General features: G+C 42.0%; 1 protein-coding gene across 1 annotated transcript; it reads left to right on the forward strand.

Moving 5' to 3' along the window:
- Window positions 1-11,538: 11,538 nt before the first annotated feature.
- Window positions 11,539-22,268, forward strand: LOC121365196. The gene is made up of 19 exons (XM_041489189.1): window positions 11,539-11,626; window positions 12,896-13,023; window positions 13,700-13,843; window positions 14,456-14,539; window positions 15,050-15,217; window positions 15,287-15,383; window positions 15,475-15,698; window positions 16,420-16,573; window positions 16,649-16,857; window positions 16,945-17,062; window positions 17,210-17,415; window positions 17,885-18,002; window positions 18,550-18,719; window positions 19,489-19,562; window positions 19,641-19,768; window positions 20,577-20,766; window positions 21,145-21,286; window positions 21,846-21,942; window positions 22,249-22,268. The coding sequence occupies exons 1-19, from the start codon at window positions 11,539-11,541 to the stop codon at window positions 22,266-22,268; spliced, it is 2,559 nt and encodes an 852-aa protein (XP_041345123.1).
- The last annotated feature ends 1,944 nt before the right edge of the window (window positions 22,269-24,212 follow it).

Raw genomic sequence — 24,212 nt, forward strand, 5'->3', positions numbered from 1 at the left:
GGTGGGAGGAGACACAGCCAGGACAGGTGACCCAAAATGACCAAAGGGATATTCCAGACCATATGGCATCTTGTTCTTGTATAAAGTGGGGGAAGAAGGAGGAAAGGGAGGGATGTTTGAAGTGATGGAGTTTGTCTTCCCAAGTCACTGTTACATTGATGGGGCCTTGCTCCCCTGGAGATAGCCAAATACTTGCCCAACCATGGGAAGCAGTGAATTAATTCCTTGTTTTGCTTTTTTTGTGGATGTGGCTTTTGCTTTCCCTATCCAGCTGGTTTTATCTCAATCCACAAGTTTTCCAGCTTTTACCCTTCTAATTCCCCAATCTCTCTGATGAGGGAGGGAGAAAGCAGCTTCAAGGGGCTTGTTTGCTGGCTGGGGTGAAACCCCAGCAGGGCTACTGCATGAACAACCTCCTGTTTAATTTGTTCAAAAGTTTGTTTTTGTTCAGGACCCCACTTAAAGTTTTTCTCCCATTCCACATGATAGAGTGGGTTTACAGTCTGACTCTGGAATATGCATCCTCCAAAGACCCTCAGTGCCTAGGAAAGCTTGTGTTTCCTGTTTTCTGGTTGGTTAGGACATAGCTGCTATTTCATTGACCACGTCCTTTGGAATCTGATGGCATCCATCTTGCCATTTTACTCCTAAAAACTGAATCTCCTGGGGAGTTCCCTTGACCTTACTTTGCTTTACAGCAATACCAGTCTTCAGGAGACTCTGGATTATCTCCTCCCCTTTGTCAAAAACTTGTTTTATAGTGATGCCCCATATGATGGTGTGGTCAATTCACTGCAAGTATTCTGGAGCCTCCCCCTTTCCCTGCAGTCTGTCTCAACTGCAGCCATGCCAGCCCAGCTGCTCCCTCCACCTTGGAACCGGCGTTACCCACAGCTTCCCCCACCACAGGGTGCCCCACCCCAAAACGCACCGCAATACCTTCTCCCAGGAAGAGACTCCCTTTCCCTGCTGCCAGGAAAGATGTGAGATGGTAGAATAACCTTCAAGTCCTGGCCATGCTCCCTCCTGGCTACTGCAAAAATTAGCTCTGTCCTGGCCAGAACCAGGACACTGAGAATCTACTGAGTGTCCATGGAATTCTGAAATGATTGGTATTGGCATTCTGTCGTCACCTACCATGGTACCCTGTGGGAGCTGTGGTTCAGTTGCTGAATATCTTCAGTTTCTCTCTATGGAGAGGAGTCTCATGCCATGCAACAACTTCCAGGATGCAGGACAGACTGTTACTCATCAAGACATCAGAGCCCATTGCAGCTGGAGAAGTCTGGCAAGGGAATTTGCTTAATATGGAGAGATGTGAGATCATAGAATCATAGAATCATTTAGATTGGAAAAGACCTTTATGATCAGCAAGTCCAATCCTAAAGACTATAATATAAGTCTATAATATCCAAATGATATCCAGAAACTCAAGAGATTTTGGCCCAACATCTAAGCAACCTGAAGAAAAACCCCTAGATTCTTCTACATTGAATTTCTTCTGAATTCTTTTTCTCTCCAGACTGAAGTTCAGTTCTCTTGAACTTTCTCTTCTGCTATGTATTTCATTATTTCTACTCTCTATCTCTGTTTTGGAGTAAAACAAATGTCAAACTTATTACCAGGACATAATGCCATTTTTTGACTGAAACTGATGAACATTCAATGACATTTATTGTGGAATCCATAGAGTATATGAAACACAGAACAGATGTGACCAGTATCTCATAAGGCCACAAACTTTTTCCTGTAAAATACATAATCTAGAGCAAATTTCCCCTGTATTCACCCAAATACAGTTTAAATCTACATTGATTTAATTTAAAATAATAATGTTGCTATAGATCACAAATGATCTTGCATTCTTACCTGGTGATTTTGGTGCATGTATTCTGTAGTATAAGAGCAGTTCACAAATCTTTTTATATCTTGCTTAACAGTACTGTGAACCATTATTACCCCTGCCTTATAAATAGGAAATGTAGATGCTGGTGTCTAATGAGACTTCCAAGATCACTTAGAAAGTCTGACACAAAATGCCCAAATCTCAGCAGAATGTTCTAGTTCAGCACAATGATTCCTGGTTTGTCTTACTACTCAAGATGAAGAGAGGAAAAAAATGGAAGAAGAGTTTGGAAGACCCAACAAGCTTTTGGTTAGCACAGTATTTCCCACATTCTGTGGTATTCAGTTGGAGGTTAAGACCATTTTACCATTCTGGCCTTATCCATAAGGTAGTCTCCGTATATGAGACTGGTTCCTTACATTTTCCATTGACAAAATGGGGATATTCCCACACCTTATCCATGTGTTTCATGGTCCTGCATAAAGGTCATTCGTCATTTGGCTTTTATTATTAAAGTCTCTTTCCATAAGAGACTCTTTCTTTTCCAGAAGAAGGAAATCTGGCAAAAAGACAGAATTGTTTCCTAACTACCATGAGAAAAAGCAGTGAAACCTTTAACTTAACCCTGAACAGCTGCCAGGTCCAGGGACAGGAGATGCATCATCTGAATTTAGACTTCTGTTCTCCCCACAAGCAATATGGAGCTTTATAAGCAATGCAATACAGATAAACACTGATGCCATTGAAGACAGTTACTCAAATTATTCAAATTTTCAAAAGAAATCAACCATTAAACCCAAGTTTTTCACTGATTATAGTGTGCTAGGAACACATCCTCCATATTTTGGGACCCTAATCCAAAAGTCACCAAAGTTAAAGAGGATCAGATTGCTTTTCATTCAAGACTGTAGCATCAAACATAAGACTTCAATAAATAAGCATAAAAGTGTATTTAAATAAATTACAGTTAGACTTACAAGTTACATTTTATGAAGACACTCTGGGAGGATTATTCTTCACTTGTTTATGTATATTTTCATTTGAACTGCTAAGAAGAAATGGAATTACTGGAACAGATGGATCAAATCTGTTTATTTGCAGGTGATTACACACTATTTTCACCTGCTATCTCTGTTGCTACAAAGTCTAATTAGTACTGGTGTATGATTGCACACCAGAGAAAATTTCCTACCTTCTTACAGCACCAAAGACCTACTAGAGTACTAAAAGATATTACAAGGTCTCCAAGACTCTACATAAATAAAGACAAATTTCCAAATCAGTAAAATATGAGTATAAATCCAGAGAAGTATTGATAGTCACCAAGGAAATCTGTCTGAAGAGGAGGAGGATTGAAGATGAGCTAAAAATACTAAAATATTCTCTCTGTGTGACCCATCTGTATGACAGGAGCTACTTGATGTGTCCATTACTTTGAGGGATATAAAAGTGCAATAGCACCTTTAAATATAGACAAAGAGAGAGAATGGGAGGGAAGAGTAAAATGTGTTTGTCTATATTTGAAATGGAACTAGATCATAGATTGTATTTTCAATTTAAGAACGAGTCATTCTTTCCTTGTTTATTACACTCATCAAGTAACCATATATAACTACATATAGACAAAGAGAGGGTTGTGTGGGGGCAGCAATTATTAATGGACATTACTGAATGATAAATAAAGAGCTAGCTCAGAACTGGTATTCATTGCACACAGATGTCTGGACCATGGGCAGATGTCTTAAATCGTCTACACAAAGCGCTTTTGTGCGATCACAGCAATCTAAATTGCTTTGCATTTGGTTCCAGGCATTTCCACACACTGCTCTCCACCACACATAAATTCCTATTCTCAAATCCCATCTAGGCTTCAAGGGCCAAATTACTTCCTGGTGTAACTCTTTGGCTTAATTTGCCTCAGGTTTATCGATGCAGACAAAGGTTGAGGCTGGTGTTCTCAGTTACAGGAGATCTCGTACATAACTTAGGTTATGGTGCTGGCTCTGGGGAGAGCATCCACTGCTCCGTGTTGGAGGGGATGAAAGCACGAGCAGGAAGGAGGAGGGGTGATGCCATGGCTTCATGCGTGCTTTGTGTGAACTCTATGTCATGACCAACACTCTTGAGGGGAGGCTTGCTTCAGAGGTCCTGCTGTTCCCTGTTCAGAGAAGGACTGCCATAGCCTGCCTTGTAAAGTTTTAACTCAGAACCTCTGTCTTTTTAAATTCTGTCAATCATCATACCTACTGCCCTGGGCTACAGGGGAGCTCTAAGAAAACCACTCATAACTCTGAGACAGGCACTTTCCTGACTCTCGGAGGTCTTAGAACTACTGCACTCCCACTCCCAGTGAAGCACAGCAGGACTGTGCTTCACTGCAAATCAAGTCAGTGATGATTTAGGAAATAATTTGTATTCCCAGAGGAGGCATATCTTGCAGCAGAGACAGCCCAGCATAAGTTGCTGAGTTTTAGTTAATGGCCTGAGTCTATCTAATGTGTCTGCTCTTAGAGATTTCACTTACAGATGAACTGTGTGTTTTCTGTCTCCCCATTTTTTTACATGGAAAACATTTGAATTAGGCTAGCACATAAACACACTGTCTAGGAACAGAATTGTGGGAGAAGGAGTTAACAGAGAGAGACAGATGGAGAAGTAGTTTGAATATATTATTTTGCATTGCAACCCTATGAAGGAAATGAGTGATGCATTTCCTGGTGGACATTTTACAAGGGTCACTTTATAAGGGTGAGATTGCAAAATCTCTCTCACTTTTACTCTTCCTATTAACACAGAATTATCTTTGATGTTAATTTAGCATGCATTTTTGCATGCAGTCAGAATAACTTTCAAGGTCTATTTAACAGCTATATTAGATTGTTTGGACTGCCTTTTTTCCTTCTTGCTCACCTGCTTGCTGTGGGAGAGCTGCCACTTATCAGCTGAAAGGCTGGTAATTTTAAGATACCCTGTACATAGTTGTTAGCACTGAGAGTGTGCATAACACCACATCCTTTCTCCCTCTTCTTGTCCTTGTAGAGATTGAAAGGCAAAAAGGAATTCCTTTTCTGTTATACTGGACATTTTGACCATACAGTTTGAGTAAAGACTTTTAGATTTCACTTGATCTTTAGCAATTAAAACCATGACAGACAAGACTTCTTGCTTTCTTCCACAACTCAGGAGCATAAAAGTATACAGAAATTAATCTACAGTTGATGGGCAAAAAAAAATAAAAAATAAAAATAAGGAAACAAGAGTGACTGAGAGTGACTGTGTGGGTAAACTAGCTGTGTGTTTTCAGTAAAACTGTGATAAGGCTATGCTCTAGGAGACCTACTGCAATTCTTCTTCCATTCTGGTAAATGGTTGTTAATTATTGTGTCCTTTCACTGCAAGGAGTGAATAAGACACCTCTAGAATGCCATTTTGCCCTATAACCTCAGCCTACATGTGAAAATTCAAGAATTGAAGGCAGGTTGAAGAATTAAGGGAAAGCTGGCTGGAATCTGTTTGGGATGGAAAAGCATAAGCAACCTTGACACTGCCCTGAGCCAAGGTCACCGTGACTTGTGATGTGCTTGTCAACAGTGCAGGTCTTCAAATGTCCAGTGGAGTTCATGCAAACTAGATGAAATCTCAGGCAGCTCCTTGGTGGTACCTGAGATCAAGTTCAGGAAAAATAGAATAAACCTTTTGTAATATTGTAAGAGCACACTGTGCAGTGAAATAAATCCATAACTCAAATGGTCTCAGCTCTAACAATAATAAACAGGACCATACTGTCCAATATTTAAGCCCTGACTGCCTGATCATGGGCTTATTTATTATTAGAGCTCATTATTTATATTATATACTTGGTGGATAGTGCTTCTCAGGAAAATGCCTTCTAAAGTTAAAAATCCATCAAACAGGGAATTTCAGAAGGAAACTGCGACACAAATCAGTTGGGAATAACACTTCTGGAGCACGGCAAACTTTGGGTTTCACATTCAATTAATTTTTTTTTATATACTCTTGAAGATGTGCGAGATTTTCAGTGAGGTTACCGTGAGAGCAGCACAAATACACGCCAGTTTAAAACGATCCTGTGGGATCTTTGTTGGGATCAAGAACGAGCCCCGAGCAGCACCGGCCGCCCGGGCTGCGCTCCCGGGAAGGTGCCGGGAGCGGAGGCAGCAGCCGGGCGATCCTCCGGCTCCCTCTCCAGGACATCGGGATTAATTACAAATAAACCCTCCAGCTCCGCGGCTCCTGCGGCCTTCTCATGGGCAAAGGGAGGAGCCAACCCCGAAAGCCACAGGCATAAGCCTAGGACAGGAGTATCCCCAGTATAATTATGGCTCATTTCGATACGGAACGCAGTGAGAGAGGGATGCAGGAAATTCTGAGCACTCCTTAGGAAACACTGCCGAGCACCAGTAGTGGGAACAGACACCACAATATCCCCTTTGCTCACTGTGTGACCTGGCCATGCTCTGAGCATCAGCAGCTCAGCTCAGCAGCGCCAGGAGCTCCTACACATCCTGCTCACACGCGTCACTCACCTGGCCACACCAGGTCACCGGAGTGCGCTCCTGCTCACATGGTGGGATACTGCCACTCACCCAGACTCGGGGCCCAAGGTATAACTTCTCTGCCTTCAGCATCCAGCAAAGGCAGGGTCCTTTTCTCAGATCTGTTTCTGCTCAGATTCACTTCTCCGTTGGGTAAATTTTCTCCAAATTTGAAGATCATTTCTGCTCTAGGTGTTCTACACATCCCCCAATAAGATAGTTTCTTCATTTAGTTTGGGACACCCATCTGTCTCCAACTATGTTCCCTTTTACTGTTGGTTTTGACCTCTTATTTTAAAGGTCAACAGTTTCTTCCTATTTTGTTAACCCAATTGCCTTAAAACTGCATTTTATACATTTGCTTCTGGCAGACTTCAGCTGTCCAGGGAAGGCTTTGCAAAATCCTCCACAGAGGAGACAGGACGAATTGGCTTTGGGTAGCAACATTTTCATAGCAGGGGGATTACAGGGGTGGCTTCTGTGAGGAGTTGCCAGAAGTTTCCCTCATGTCCAACATCCAATTCCAGCCAGCTCCAGGACAGACGCGCAGCTGGCCGAGGCTGAGCCCATCAAGGATGATGAGAGCATCTCTAGGATAACAGTTAAGAAGGGGAAAGAAAGCTGCAGCCAGGAGAGAGGAGAGAGAACATGTGAGAGCAACAGCCCTGCAGACCCAAGGTCAGTGCTGGAGGGGCAGGAGGCGCTCCAGGTGCCAGAGCAGAGATGCTCCTGCAGCCCCTGGTGCAGCCCATGGTGAGGCAGCTGTGCCCCCAGAGGTCCTTGGGATCACAGAGATCCACCTGCAGGAGGATCCCACCAGAGCTGGGGGTGCCTGAAGGAGGCTGTGACCCTGGGGGAAGCCCCTGCTGGAGCAGGCTCCTGGCAGGACCTGTGGCCTATGGAGAGGGGAGCCCATGCTGGAGCAGGTTTGCTGGCAGCACTTGTGTCACTGCGGGGGACAGTCTCTTCCTGAAGGACTGCATCCCACGGGAGGGATCACATTGGAGCTGTGTGCAAAGAACTGCAGCCTATGGGAAGGACTCACGTCGGAAAAGTTCACATAGGACAGTTTTCTATGGGAGGGACACGGGAGCAGGGGAAGATTGTGAGGAGTCCAGTTTAGGAAGGACATTGAGACACTTGAGCACATCCAGAGAAGGGCAACAAGGCTGATGAGGAGCTTGGAACATGAGCCCTGTGAGGAGTGACTGAGGGAGCTGGGGGTGTTTAGCCTGGAGAAAAGGAGACTCAGAGGCGACCTTATCACTCTCTACAACTTCCTGAGAGGTGCTTGTGGTCAGGTGGGGGTTGGTCTCTTTCTCCAGGCAGCAGCTGACATAACAAGAGGACACAGTCTTAAGCTGTGCCAAGAGAAATACAGGTTGGATATTATGAAAAAGTTTTTACAGAAAGGGTGATAAAGTATTGGAATGGTTTGCCCAGGGAGGTGGTGGAGTCACCATGTCTGGATGTGTTTAAAAAAAGACTGGATGTGGCACTCAGTGCCATGGTTACTTGAGGTGTAAGGGCTGGGTTGGGTTTGATGATCTTGAAGGTCTCTTCCAGCCTAGTGATTCTGGGATTCTGAGTCCTCCCCTGAGGAGAAGGGAGTGGCCACAGCCACCATTCTCTGTTGTCCTGTGCTGCTGGTGGGGAAGAGGGAGAAAAATTGGAAGTGGGGTGTAGAAAGAAGGCATGGGTAAGGGGAAAGTATTTTTAAGATCTAGCTTTTATTTTTTTTTTTTTTTATCATACATTGATTTGATTGTCAGTAAATTAGACTAATTTCCCCAAGTCAAATTTTTTTTTCCCCAAGACAGTCACTGGTGACTGATGTCTCCCTGTCCTCATCTCAGTCCACAAGCCTTTCCTTATATTTTCTCTCCCTTGTCTAGCTGAGGAGGACACTTGGCATCCAGCCAGAGTCAACCCACCACACAAGAGCACAGTAGCTGCAAAACAATGGAACACCTCATGCTTTATCAGAACAGCACCAATTTCACAGAATCACAGAATAAGTCTGAGTAGGAAGGGCACCACAAGGACCATCAAGTCCAGCTCTTAGGTGAATGGCCCACAGGAGGAATCAAACCCACAATTTTGGCATTATTAGCAACCTGCTCTAACTAAATGAGTCTTTAGAACCTGATTCTTAGGAGATGACAGACATAAAAATAGAGACCTGGGAACCAAGTAGGAGCATGTTTAATCAGTAAAGCAAATAGTCAGGTGATGTGAATTACAGATTCATAATTAGGAGGATAAACAGCTGAAAAGGGGTCTCATCAATATAAATGTGGCAGCCTTTCTATTTAACCCAAGACTGAAAACCCAGAAAGGCTTTGATTTCTATGCAAAACTGAGAAAGGAGGTGGTTTTTTGTTTTTTTGTTTTTTTGGTTTTTTTTGGTGTGGTGCTGTAAAGGAAAAAGCACCACACAGAGAATACATTTCAAAAGATTAAGATTGACTATCATTTGCATTCATCAAGTGTTTAATAGCAGACTGTAGGCAGATCTTTGGGGAGCTGATGCTGTACAGGAGCAGGGTAAAGAGGAAGGACTGGCAACTCTTGTTGTGTATCTGAAATTTTCCCCCTGGTTTGTGTAAGTCTTTCTATTTTTTTTTTTTTTTTTTTTGGTGTGGTGCTATAAAGGAAAAAGCACCACACAGCAGAGAGGCTGAGCAAATTAACAATGAGGCTGAGCTTGGTGCAGAGGTGAGAGCTCTATGGCTACTAGACATAAATGATCTTACTTAAGGCAATAAATGTATTAACTTTTCTGGTTTATCTCCCCTAATTTTCTAGAGATGACTAAGAAAAATTCATTTTTCCAATTGCCTAGTCTGAAATGGTTGGTCTAAATTTAAGGCTAATTTAATATTCTGAGGAGAACTTTCTGAGCAAAAAATTTGTTATCAGTTTGTCACAGTTGAAACTACTGCTAATCCCTGTCTTCTCTTACAGGTTGTTACTAATAGTGATATTTTTCTCTGGGGTATGGACTCAAGAGACACCAGGTAATTCTGCTACAAACTGATTTCACATCAGTTTGCAGGCTTCTCCATTGGTGTTATCTAGGCTTATGTGTGTGTTTCAGAAGAGTCTGAAGTTCTTGTTGCAGCCTTACTTGCATGTTTTTCTGTGAAACTCTAAACATGCAAGGACTTGCTGGAAACTACATTCTTTAGTTCCATGTGTCACTATATTAAGCAAATGTTTCTACCTTTCCTCATTCTGGTAATAAGTACTGATGAATTAATAAGGAATTTATTCTTATTCTCTTGAGTGTAGTTGTTGTTAGTCTCCATACAATATGTAAGGTCTTTTATCATAGCTTAACCTAGCTAAGTATCAGGCAGCTGTTTGCTCATTCCTTGTCCCCTCCCACCCCAGCAGAATGGAGAGGAGACTCAGGAAAAACCTCATGGATTGAGAACAATATTTTAATAATTGGAATCAAGTAAAATATTACAATAATAATTATTATTATCATTTTAATTTTTGAAATTATAAAACCTAAGAAAAAATTGTGATGCACAATAGTTGCTCATTACAACTGATGCCCAGTCTGTCCCTGGGCAGAGATTGGTGCCTCCAGCCAATTCCCCCCAGTTTATATAGGTCATGACAGTCTATTGTATAGAATATACATTTGCTAGTTCAGATCAGTTGTCCTGACAGTGCTACGTCCTGGCTTCTTGTGTACCACCTCCCTGACACAGCATGAGCCACTCAAAAGGTCTTTGGCTTGGTGCTAAGCACTGCTCAGCAGCAACCAAAACTTCAGTGTGTTGTCAGCATAATTCTTGCACTGAATCCAAAATACAGCCCTGTACCAGCTACTAGGAAGAAAATTAACTCTATCCCAGCCAAAATCAGGACAAAATTTTATAAAGATAGCAGTGATTCATCTCAGAGGAAACAGTGTTTTTTTTTAGCCAAAAGTCTTTCCTTACAAAACAGAGCTGGTCCTGGAGCAGCAGATGCAGAGAATTGTTTCTAGGACTGTCTGCCCTACTCACTGTGGGTCCTGTATGAAATGCATTGGCCATCCCCAAAGATCAAAGTAAATAGATACTGCAGAAGGTTTTATCCAGACTGGAGTAATTATCTAGCTTCTGCATTGAATCCAGTTGGTAGCTTGGAGTGTGGGTGGAGTAGGGTCATGTTCACCAGCATCTGTCTGCTGCTCCTTAGTGTGACCATCTCTGATGTGGGAATTGCATCACTAGTAAACTTCAGCCTATGGTGCTGAACCCTGTAGGAAAAGGAATCCTCTCAGCGCTTAAAATGCACCATTATTGTAAAAGGTCTAGCTGGTGTTAGCTCATGATGCCATAGAAACTCCTGTTTGAAGCAACAAATCCCCCTTTAATAGAAGTGCATGTCAAATGAGAAGCCTTCCCTAGTCCTGCACTTAGGACAGTGTGTACCTGCCTCCTGCCTGAGAGGTTTGGGAGCCGTGGCCTGGTTTATGCTGTGGTGATAGCTTGGGACTGGAGCTTCTCAAGCCATTTTCTCTGTTCTGTGTGGTCCTTTCCCAGTATGAGCCAGCTGGCTTCTGGTACTGGTACTTGGGCAAGTGACCAGGGCAGGCTGATGGAAGGGCACAGCTTATGTGCCTGCTCTCCACCCAAACTGGCATTTGGCTCTTGTGAAGAGAGGGGTGGAAGTTTCTGGTTATTTTGTGGTTGGTTTGTAGGGTTTTGTTGGTTGGGATTTTTTGGTTTAGAGGTTGGGGGTTCTTTTCTCTTTTCAGGAGTGTGTGGGACTTTGACATTCTGTTTTATTTCATCTAAGGTGTTCAGACTGAGGCAGCCAGTGTAGTTGGCTAAGGTGTTCAGATGAGGCAGCCTTTTTGACTGTGTTCCAAAATCCTATTTCCATGACCGGCTGTTGCAGGCAGCTTTGCCAAATCATCAAACACCATTACTAATAGGATATGAATTTTGGAGCTAGCTTTTCTCCTGGAATTACTGCCAGTATAAACACAACCTCTCACCTCTCCTGACCAGAGATGTATGACTGTCACAACACTGACTTTATAAAGCAATCTGGGAAATGGCAGATTTGTTTGTATCTTATTTTGAATCCCCATCTTACCAACTTTTAAATACATCTGACACAGGACCCATGAGTTCAGAGTGCTTGGGGGACCTTCTGAGGATAACACTGAATGCAGAATACTTTGAAGACAAATACTTATCTCTTTTTGTTGTTGGTAAGTTGATGTAGAAGAACTTGGTGAGAGAATTACATATGGCGAAATGTTTAAAATTCTGAGGTGCTTCTATATTAGAATCCCTAGGTATTATATTATATACACTAGAATTCCCTAGATCTAATACTAGATTAGTCTACTATTATAGAGCTTAGTTTGCTGATCTCATTGTAAGTAAACCCAACTTCTGCCTTGATTTCTGAGTAACCTATACTGTCAAATTGTTTTTTGATAACTTAGCCGTGATCAGACTTGATTTTGGGCTCAAATTGAAATGCACACAGTAGTTTCTAGGAATGTTAAAGCTGGATCTCATGGAAAATCTCATGGGTTTTCTTTGTGATAAGAATGTTTTTTAGTAACAGCATATATTGTTCTGAAAATTCACCAGCTGAAGCTGGCGCAATATTATTTATTTTTGTAGTAGTGGCTTCAGCTTGGTGGAGGGGTATACTTAGTGAAGTTTAAGAAAAATTAGCTGGGCCTTCTAGCTTAGCAGTCACTGGACTTAGCAAGTGGTACATTTCTGTGAAAAGCATCACAGAATGCCCTGGAAGGGCACAGTGATAATACTTTTGGGATATAAACACCTGCTTTAAGATTATATGTATAAATGTAAATTTGGCCTTGAAAAAGCTCTCCATGCCATCCATTTTTCTAGAAGTGGATTTTGTGTCAAAATCCACTTAAAATGTGTTCTTTGTTCAGACATCTTCACTCATACATAAAAACACACTGTAGTTGGGTTACATACATCTTAAACCATAAAGTGATTTTTTTTTAAGGAAAAATCCAAAACAACTAAAACACAAAACATTAAAAAGCTCAGAACCATAAAAATGGTTTGTATACTAAAAACATCCAAGCAAATCTTTAGTGTGTTCATCATCCTGGTGAGCTGTCTCCTGAAGAGATTCTGCAGGGCAGGCATCAGAGAAATATGAGCCTGTGCCCACCACAGGTCAGGGTCCTGATGTTGCTGTTGTCATCTGTCACCGTATTGGTGGTTTGGGGTTTTTTTTCCATCTTCAGTGCTTCAGCTGCAAGTGTTTCCTGTCCCAGTGTGCCTGTAATTTTACCACTCTTTTTTTCTTTACACTTAGTCACAGCTCTTTCCCCACTTTGCAATTCTCTGAGCCCAGGGAATACAGCTGGGCTGTATCACAGCAGGTTCAGCTGAATCCTTATGCCAGAGCAGGTTTCTCAAGGAGTTAGCAGAGCAGGAGTTATACTTGTTAATACAGTTCTTTGCTATTTATTTGCCTGTAGATCAGTCTGGCAGAGCCTGGGAGCTTGATGAGGCCGTGGCAGCACAGTGTGGCTATAGAGTGACTTACACCACCTGGAGGAGCATTCAGCTCCGTGCTTCTGCGCTGAGCTGCCATTCGCACTTAGAGGTAAGTCTGTTACAGACACTTTGACTACAGTGCTCTTGTACACTAACTTTATTTGAGAAATTACTGAATGTTATGGATGTTAACTGAGGTGTCATAATGTCTTGAGTATCTGTTAGCAGAGAACAATATAATTTTCTTCAAATGTATCCAGAGGTCTGAGAATGTTCCATGACACTGCTATTTGGAGGGCCTACAGGTGAACACATGAAGTATATCACGTGTACCCTTAAAGGGCAATTATTTTCTTGTGGATTACAATAGGGAATTGCATCTGGCAGCCATGCTGCACTCTGCCCTAACAATATTAAGTGTCCTGAGACACATCACAGTAAAAAGTAAAACTTTGATTACTGGCTCACTGCTACTATGTCATAAAACACAAAATCAGCTATCTCTTAGGTTTGTTTGTTTGCTTTCTTATTGTTCAATTCTGGGGCTGTGCAAAAGGAACAAACCTTCTGCCCAAAATATTTATGTTGCTGTGTAGCTATACACCTATGTGCATACATCTTGTGCAGTTAACGAAGCTGAAAGTGATAATGCTTCAGTATGGAGTTGCTCTTCTGTGCAGAGGCCGGTGGGTGTATTTTGTAGTTTAATTTAAGGTCACAAGGATAGGTGGTGCCCAGCTAGGGAAAAGCAGTCTAACAGGCAAATATTCCCTTTGCCCACACAGAAAGATGTGTTCACAGTAACTATACAAATCAAAGCATCTCACACTCCTGACATGAGCAATGCTACAACTCATCTGAAAAGTGCAAGTTGCCATTATGGTCCATGGAGTCCCAGAGAGATAGTATGTGAAAATAACTACATGGAGGTAAGTACTTATGGAAAGTACTAGAAGTAAAGAGGTAGGTACTGCAAGATGCTCTCTTAGATTGTGTTTCCAATGCATATTCCTAGAATTTTGTCAGCTTCAGACTGCCCCATCATGAGCAGCTTGTTAGTGGGTGCACAGTATGCATCTTAAGTGATACATTTGTATTATGATTGTGTAACTTACATTAGCAGTAATAGCTAATAAAGCTGTAAATTCATATTAAAGGTTAAGGAAAATCATAAAAAGGTTAAGCTTGTAGACTGAACTCACCGAATGTTGCCCCAATAAATCTTATTTGAGACAACTGAGAATGTATACCTCCTGAAGGAAATTTCCCTACTGGGGAGGAATGCAGACGGGGAAATGGACTCCTCTTGGAAGAGGATGTTGGAGTCAAGAACAAACTCTGGTCTTAAGTGGAAACAGAAAGTAGAAGATAAGTGGAAAATAAAAAGACACTGAAATCAAGCAGACTATAGGTGAATCACCAGGCATGGTCGCATTTCTGTCTAGGAAATTCTGGTTTCCCTTGCAAAAGGCTTGTAGGGTGTTGAAGACAAGGAAGTAAGCGCTATCAGCAAACCCCTTACAGATGTTTTTTCCCCTCAGGTTTCTGTCAGGAGGGAGGTTCCACAGACTATAAAAGACTTTGTTCGAGATGAACCTGAGGACTGGACTCTTGTATTTCCAGAAGTAAAACTACAGGTTTTCTTTCTAGCAAAAGCTAGTGCTACCTCTGGCACAACCATCTTTCTTTTCACTAACCATGCAGTACTTTCAAAAAGTACTTAAGTAGCAATAGCAGAACTTCTGTATCAAGTGGTTTTAGTACATTTTTATAGATTAGTTGTAGGCTTTGTCTCCAAGGAAGAAATCAAGTCTTCCCCAGGCAAGAGACTGTGTAAAAAACAAGCAAACAAAACAAAAACCTCTTTAAAACCCCATGGCCCAGAAAAAAACTGAAGAGGTTTTTTTCTTCTTGGACTCTGTATGTGCAGAGTGCCATTAGTTATTCTCTGTTGCCCTTAATATGGAAAGTTTTCTGTATGCATGAGGCGGGGAAAGCTGGAGGGATAGCCCACTAGTAACATTCAAAGTAAGGCAACAAAACTTCTGGGCAGTTCAACACAGTAAATCATTCAATGTGATAAACCTGTTACTTTGAACATCATGTTTAAACTATTGATACATTTCTCTGGGTAGGCAAAGGCAGAAGAAGCCTCAATATGGCAAATAGCATTTCATCAGCCAGAAGAAAAAAGGGCTCTGCTTGTGAGCAATGCTTGGAGTGCAGGCTATGGACTCAAGGCCACAGACTCCAGGGTTCTGCTGCGAGTGCCATACACTGCTGCCCAAGTTCAGCTGGTCGAGGTTGGTGTGCTCCTTCTGGCCCCCCAAGCTGCCAGGCTGTGCAGCTCTAACCAGATGCCTTCCTTACAGGATCAGGGAATTACTTTTTCTCTGCTGAGATCAAGTACATTTTACAAATACCAGTGGGTGATCCTGATGGTGGATACTGCTGTGGCATGTCCTGTAGGTAAGGAGTGTGGTACCATGCTCCAAATCCAAAATGCACAGGGACAGACTCACAACTAGTGAGCTGACAGCTTTCATGTCTTGTCCCTAAGATGGTGTGGATTACATGAACCAAACAATCACCTGGACTGTTCCAAAGTATATTCCACCACTCTCTGCTGGAATGACCAGCTTTAAGGATGTGCTTGTGGAAGCTGGTGTGGATCTACGCAAACTCTCTGCCAAAGAAATGGCTTCCAGGAAATATGTGTTATTGAATGAGTTAACAGCAATTACAATGAAGATTCCAATAGGTGCAGAAGGTGGTTATTACAAGGTTGGTTACTTATATTAGGTGCCATGCAAGCAATACTCTTGGATGTATGATTTTTTTCTGATTAGGAATAATTAATCTTTTGCCTTTCAAATGAAAGATGGAAGTGAGGGAGAGCAAAGGGTTTGTTAAAAACTCCAGAAGCCCTGACCAAAGACAGTATTTGTAGAATTTCTTTTCTTGCAAGCAGAGGTAGACAGAATCCTACACAGAACTATTGATTCATTAATTACTCGGGTTAACACAGAGCTTTCACCTATTAGTCCTGGTGTCATACTCCTCAGAGATGGTTCTAACTGGATTGTAAAGCATGCATGGGTTCTGTTGTATTTTACACAGACCACTTAAGAGAATGGAATAGCCCATTAGTCCAGCAGACTTGTGCTCTTGGGATGGGTTGGGACTGCACATCTAAATCTAGCTGCTTGGGGTGAACTGAGTCCTGGGCAAATGTAGCAACTGAGCTTCTGGTGAGGTTGCATAAGCAACCCTGTTCACTGTGAAATAGTCCCCTGCTGCTTTGAACCCTGGAAAGTGGGAAATCCTTTTCCAAAGGAAGTCTTCTGAGTATTCTGAGATAATCTAAACAGGGATAGAAGAGTTCAGGATTCCTGAGCAAAAAGGGCAATTGGTTGGGGCTGTAGATTTAGATGATCTTGAGATGCTTCAACATAACTTTAATGCAAAATCAAGCCATACTAAAGGGTACTGATTTGAATTCTAGACTTCTGTGAGCAATGGACAGCTTGGGGTAAAATACACCATCAACTTGTTCTTGGAACACCAGTGGGAAGATGACAAATGGGGACTAACCAAACATACTATCATCAAGGAAATAGAAACGCCATTTGAACAAGTGGAAGTTACCATAACCAGTAGTAAGTAGCTGAACATTGAATTTTACCAAAGGTTTTGGTACTGTTAAGAGCTTAATGCTATTTGTTCCTTTTCAGATTTAAATCTGAGTGCAAGGCTAATGAATGTTACAGTGGGAACATTCCTCCCAGATGCTGAACTTGTGAACTTAACCATTGAAGGGGTTGTTGTGGCTGTACCTGAAGCTGTTCAGCATGGCTACCTAATACACAGGACCAGATATGCTAATGGAAGCAAAGCATATGTGCTACAAGTCCCACTTGATGCACCAAGTATTAAAAAAGAGGTGTGTACTAAGGCACTGCAGCATCCTATGGTATAGAAATAATGACATCAGTTGGTGATTTTTCATGTCTAAATATGATTTTCCTAGTACATGAGAGAGGACATGAGAGCATACACCCTGAATGTCACACTCACATTCATCACCTATCCATCAAGTGAGACCTTTGTTGTCCCAGTAATTGCACTGTCAGCTGTGAAAGATGCAGGTAAACTTTGTGGAACTTGGGCGAAACTGCACCAACCCAGCTGTGAACCCTGGCTGTGAGCTGGGCTGATTTCAGCCAGGGATGCTGCCAGTCCCAGGGAGCTGCACTAAACTGATGGCAGCTGGCTGACTCTTGGTTGTTTTGCAGTACTGCCCAGTGCAACAGGGTTTTGTGATGGGAGGAACCTTCATCTCATTATCACTCGTGGGAATGTGGACCAAAACTGGCTACCTTTCATCTCAGACTGGCACCTGACCCAAGAGGCTGCACAGAAGTACAACTACATTCTGAGGGACAATGGCACTCACCTGGCAATCTCTGTCCCTTTCCTTTCTCCCCATGTGAGCTATGAGGTAAGGCTGCCATCATGTAGCAATTGAAAGGCATGTTCTAGTTGTGAGATGTCAACAAGACACAGTATATTCTTGAAAGCAAAATAAAACTTTTCTTTGAGACAGTCTTCATAAGGTATAATGGAGGTTTATTTTCTGACCTTGTAAGAAAACTTTAATTTCCCTTAGTTAATGTTGGCAGAAATGAGCAAGAAAAAAATAAACATATTCTGCATTACTGTATGGCTGAACATCTTTAAGGACAACTATACATGCAGTGGAGTTTGTATTGCATTCTTCTGCAAAACAACTGAAAAAGCTCACTGTGTGAGCTTCTAGATTAAAAACATCCTGTTTAAATACATCCTGTGGATTTGACTTTGCTCAAGCACCATTATCTCATTATCTTTGGCTTGTGATAACCTGCCCCCTTACTTTTAGTTGAACAGTATCTTTATTCTCTTGTTTATCCTGTGATTGTCATCTCTAGGGCTTTCATACTTCTGCAATAAAGGCTTCATTCTACTTAACCCTGAAGGATGACGTCACCTTGCCTCAGAGGAGAGACTTCTCAGTTTCCTGCATATTTTCACCTTCAGAGCTAATACGTAATGTTGGGGATTAGCTGTTAATGCTATTTGAGTTGCAAAACTAAGCCATGCAGTCTGAAATGTTTCTAGGTTTTAGAGTTGTGTGGCACTCTGTTTGCTTGTCAGCTTTCCTACCAGTTAATATGCCACAAGGCAAGTCAATTTAAACATTGGAGTGGCTATCCTGCCTAGTATAGGAAGGGGGAAGAAAGTGGGAAAGTCTACTTCCCCACACACCTCCAAAATCAAGAAGCTTTTTTAAAGGGTTTTTGTGGTTGTTTTGAGAGTTGAATGAGGTGGGGGATTTTGGTGGAATGTGGGGAGAATCAGCATATAAAGTAGTCATTCTAAAGATGTTAGAACCCTAAATACTAAGAGTTTTAACAACTCATCAGTATTAAATGTATTGAATATCTTGGCTAGAAAAATCCTTTTGAAGAGAGTGAGAGCTCCTTGTGAGCTGCCAAAAGAACCTGCCAGCAAATCCATTCCAGACATCTTTGTTGTTAGGCTACAAAAGGAGGTTGAATCCTGATTTGTGTGAAAATGTGAATTTCTCTTTCAGAGTGCCTGCCCAATGGCACCGTGATTATTACTGCAATCAAACTGGTAGGTGATGAAGACCTGGACACTGCTCTGCTTGTCTTGAGGGACAGACAGTGCAAACCCAGTCTAGTGACAGAGAAGACTGCAACCTTCAAGTTCAATGTGAACACTTGTGGAACAAGTAGAAAGGTAAGGACTTAGTCACATCAAGTTTACTCTGCACTGGGGTAGGGTTATTGCTAGACCTGGCAGAAGTTCAGAGGTGAGCTCAAGCTGCATGGAAGTCACAGCTAAAACCAGCACAGTAGTACATCTATACTCTTTCTGAGCTTACTAAATTCAGTTGAGCAGAATTTCTTATTGAGTAAAAATGTTTTTTCAAGGTCAGAGGTGCTTTCTGAAACTCACCTTCAATTTGACAGCTCTGCATTGTTTCATGGTGGGCTTGAATGGGAGTTTATGCTGGCCAGATATACTTGCATGCCTTGCAGAAGCTCTTTGGGTATTGCTAATGACTACATGCCCAAATACTAGAGTGGGTGCTATTCCTACCACCAAATACTGTACAAATAGAAAACCAACAAAATAACAAACAATCAGAACATGCCTAAATTCAGATCATCATAAATGCAGCTTGTTTCTGCATTGTTGCATTTCATTCTACTCACTGATTCAGTAAATAAGCTCAGCTGTTCTTTTTCTCAGGACCTGTGCACTCCCTTTCTAGGGTGTTCTGTCATATTCAAGCTAATAAACTTTCTTCTTGACTATGGCATAGCTGTCACCTGTGGTCAGCTTTAGTTCAGTGGCCCTTGGGCTGTTGGCTGGTAATTTCTGCCTATTTCTAAGCACACTCTGCTCTGTGCAATCTGGCACTCAAGCAGAGGGATGTAGAGATTGCCAAACACAAATCAGACTCTAAGTGACTGTCCTGTTTGTAATGATGTACATCCTTCAGTCCAACAGCACAACTATGACATATGAGAACGAGGTACTCTATTTCAGACCTGGCAGTGATATACCCATATACCAGTAAGTGTCACTCCCTAACCAAAGGTTGTACATGTTATTTTGGCTGTAAAAAATCTAATGCTAGATATTTTCTTTCAGACAGAAATTTCTCTGCTTGTATGCAGTCAAGCAGACTGCTGATGTTCAATATGAATCTAAGAGGAACCCACCACCCAGTATTAAGCCAGGGTCTGGCTGTCTTGCTCTTTCATTGAAGCTTTTCAAAGGTAACATCTATGAGTAGACTCTATGAAATCACTGAATGGCTGAGGCCAGAAGGGACCTGAGGTTGATCTTACTCATCCACTCTGCTCAAGCAGGGCAGTGTAGAAAATATTCCCCAGCACCATCTTTAGATTACTTTTAAATGCATCAAAGGATGAAGTGGAAAATTTTTAAGGCCTCTAACTGGACTTTTCTCTTCCAAAATGCAATATAAATGGTCAAATATCAGTAGTGGAAGAGACTTAGCATCACTGACACATGTATGGTTTTCCTGCTTCGTCTGGGCACGATGCAAGTTTTGTGTAGTGAATGTGATGCCAGCTTCTCTGTCCTATGAACCCCTCAAGTGTTGTTAAGCAGGTTCAGCAACTTGCTGCAATGGTTGTAACCTGTGTAACCAAAGATACTGCTTTAAAGTGTTACCTATGCCAGCAGAAAGGGTTAACTGAAGCCTGAACCAAACACTCAGGATGACTGAAATGGCCATTATGATTTTTTTAAATTCATTTTCCCTTCTCCATTGTCTCTCAAACTTTGAGACAATTTTGAATAAAAATCTTAATGGCTTTTTGTAGAAGGAGTGTTTCATTTCTGGATCCTCAGAACCAGGGAATATGTTTGAGATTTTTGCTTTCGCTGCTGATCTTGCTTTCTTGGCATTCTATACCTAATTCTTGACATTTGTATGCTGTCCCAGGTTTTAGTATTACTGTGCCAGAGTAAATGGTAGAGGAAAAAATAGTGAAGCAGAAAGTTTGCAAATACTTCCTCCATAAAAAGGAAGCTCCTAATATCAATACTCTCTTGTAGAGAAGTCCTATTCAGAGCCCTACCAGGAATCAGAATATCCTGTGGTAAAATACCTGAGGGAGGCTCTGTATTTTGAAGTTGAACTGCTCCAGCCTAAAGATGGAAGACTGGACCTAAACCTGGATGACTGTTGGGCTACCAACTCCCAAAGCCAGGACAGCCTCCCCCAATGGCACATCCTTATACATGGGTGAGGAAGGCTTCCCTCCTCTGTTTGGTAACTGCTCAGCACAAGGTGCTACACTTCAGGCGGGAAGAAAGGGGAAGAGGCAGAGGTGCAAGTGGCAGAGGTCACCTTGGAGGCAATTGCTGCTGATCTGAGTGAGTGGATGATGTGAGTGGCCAAAAGTGCTTCTAGCTAACAGTTCTGGCTGGAAAGAGCAAGAAGCAATCAACCCTGACTGTGGGTAAAAGCAGGGATCATGAACTGGGGAGATCTTATTCATTCCCCTATGGCCCAAGGAAAATGGAGAGGGAAGCTCTGCTGTATTTCATCTCTTTGCTGTGTTTGAAGAACTGGTTGAAGGTTTAGATCAAATACATTTCCTCTCATGTATTTCCCAAACAGGTGTGAAAACAACAAAGACTCCTACAGAACTGTCTTCCACAAAGTTAATTACAGCCTCAGAGTAAAATTTCCCCAGCACCTCAAGAGATTTGAAGTGAGGATGTTCACCTTTGTCCAGGGCACGTCTCAGTTGCAAGAGCAGGTCAGATGTCTCTGTTCTGTCATGAGCTGTTGGCAGTCCTGACAGGTGAGCCCAGGGTGATGCATGCAGCCAGTGCTGGGTAAGGGCTCAGCTGGCCAGCGCTGCCTGGGACTGCTGGACACCTCCTTGAAGGCATAACACCCTGGGAGGGGTGAATAAAGGCCATCCACTTCTGTTCAGTTCACAAGACAAAATTATAGACTCATTCAGGTTGGAACAGACCTCCAAGATTCTCAAGTCCAATCTTTGACTGTCATGCCTACTGTGAAGTGCCACATTTATTCATTTTTTTTAACACTTCCAGGTATAGTGACTCCACCACTTTTCCTGGGAGGCTGTTCCAATGCTTTGTCACTTTTTCAGTGAAAAACTTTTACCTAATACCCAACCTGAACTGCTCCTAGTGCAATTTGAGGCCATTTTCCCCTTGTCCTGTCACTAGTTGCCTGGGAGCAGAGGCCACCTCCCACCCTGACACAACTTTCATATCCTTTGGGATTGTACACACTGGATTCCAAATAAGACTTCCCTAAATAATCTAAATATTCTTGTCTTGTAGTTGTATTTCCACTGCAGTGTGGTGATCTGCAATACTAAGCAACAGCCTTTAGACCTCTTTTGTCTAAGGAGATGCAATCCTGGGAAACACAGATTTGGTAAGAAAACAAGCATGTCTTAAATCTCTCCTGTGGTTTTGCTCAGCAATTTGGCATGTGCTCTCACTAACAGTGGCAGGTTGCAGATTTCTAGTCCTAGATTATGCTGCACAGGGAATTAAAAGCTGAAATGTCTTACAGCCCACAGTGCACATCCACATGGGCAAGTATCATCTGGACCAGTGCTTGTTAGGAAGAAAAGCAGTAAGGAGAGGTTGGTGTCAGTCTTAAATTACACTACACCAAGTGTACTGCTGCTGCATCTGCAAGGTAACAAATTTGTGTCTATGTCTCTTCTCCCTGCAGGTGAATGCACCAACTTCTGACAGACTAAACAAGAATTACTCCATTTTTTGAAGTTGCAGTTAGGTGGCCTAAGCAGACACAGCCTGCTGCCCAGATTCACAAGTAAAATTGTTTCTGTGGTACCTACTGGGAAAATAGATTATCAGAGTCTATGGAGAAAAGGGTCAGTTAATCAATACTGGGTGTAACTCTAAGTTAAATTATTGTATTGTTCTTCTCCGTTCCTCTACAGCATTAAACTCTGTCTTTTGTGTGTTCATCTGACCTAGTCTGCTCAGCTAACATGTCTGAACCTGGTGTTGCTTTGCAGTTGGAAGCATCTGTTTTGGAGTAGGGGAGGAAGATGGCAACAAGTGTGAACTTAATCGTAAATCACTTCAAGCTTTTTTTATAAGCTTCTGTATGAACAAAGGACTGGAAGAGCTTAATATCAGTAAAAGAATGTGTGTTTTTTTGGAGTAAGATGGGATGAACATCCTTGATCCTGTAGTGGCTGTTGACAGGAAGGCTGTAAACTGTGATTCTTGCAGTAGTGTTGTGGCTCTGCAACGTCAAGTTGCCTTTCCTAGGTGGGTCAAATCACTCACAGGTAACATCAGTGACTTAGCTGAGTATTCACACTGAGGATTAGCTGAGGAAAAAAAAATTAGCAAAGACTTGTGATAGTAATAAGGACAGTACATGGACTCTATCTGCAAAGTGTTAAGGATTTTTACATACTAGAGAACGAGATGCTTAAGGGCTCCTGTCAGATCTCCCACTTTGTCTTTTGTTTTGATTTTTTTAATGGATAAAAAATTTCTTGGTTTCTTCTTTGCATCTGAACAGTGGTGTGAAAAGAGTTTGGATTCAATATTATATTTTCCTGTTCTAATGAAAGCTACTGCTTAGCATGAATCTTGATCCCTTAGAGATAAATACACAATAATGGGTGTCTGCTTTTTAACTTTAGATTAAAGAGAATTATACAACAGGAAATTTCTGTGGAAGCTAACATGTTTTCTGACTCTATTAGCAATTTGTGAGACAGCATGGAGTAGAAAAAATTGTATCTCTGTTGCTACCTGTACAGAGATCCCACTAAACAGTTTGCTCTGTAATTGCAGCACATAAGTCTTGTTTGTATTCTAGTTGCCTGCTAAGCATATCTGTAGTAGATCACTTACTGTCATTTCTGGAAAAAATCTGTGTGGGTTTCATGATGAGAAACATATCAAGACTGTTTTCCAGTAGAGAAGGCTATTGTGATGAAGGATTCATTTTGCTCCCCCTGTTGTAGGTGAAGACTAAAACCATGGAGCTGTGATATTGAGGAATATCAACATGGGAATAGCAGGGAAATGCAGAACACATAAGCCTGACAGCAGATTTGACAAGTTGATGACTTGGTGCCCAGTGCTTTCCCCTGTGTTAGCCCACTGGTCTGAGGACTGGGTAATGCTCAGTCTGCAGGCAAACCCATTAAGAAATCAAGGGAGACACCTCTACTGTGCTGCAGGGTTTTGCACCAAAGAGAACACAGCCCTGGAAGCATTAAGTGGCGTGGTGACTTGAGAAACCTCATGTCTCACCAAGAAATTAGACTGTTAAGCAGTGTTTTCTCCAGCTGAGCGAGTGACAATCTCCATCTGCCTTCAGCAGCATGGCACAGGCTGCCTTGAGGAGCCTGAGCCACTTTCTTATATTTGCATAGGGGAAAAGTGCAACATTTAGAGACTGCTGTGAGAACCAAGCCTGCAGTTGGGCAGCCCATTTCAGTACTGTTAACTCTGTCTTGGTTATGGCTTCCTGGGTTTTCAGGTTTTTTCTTCAAACCAAGACTCAAGGACATCACCAGGCATAGAAATTTGGTATTTACAATATTTTTAAGACATTTTCATTTATTTTCATAAACTTAGTCAACACCTTGAGATGCTTTATCTGTTGATGGGCTTTTAAGAGTTGTAGAAAAGCAAGGTGATGCC

The sequence above is a fragment of the Pyrgilauda ruficollis genome, unplaced genomic scaffold, assembly GCF_017590135.1.
Source record: "Pyrgilauda ruficollis isolate IOZ18807 unplaced genomic scaffold, ASM1759013v1 scaffold90, whole genome shotgun sequence".
In the NCBI taxonomy this organism is placed as follows: Eukaryota; Metazoa; Chordata; class Aves; order Passeriformes; family Passeridae; genus Pyrgilauda; species Pyrgilauda ruficollis.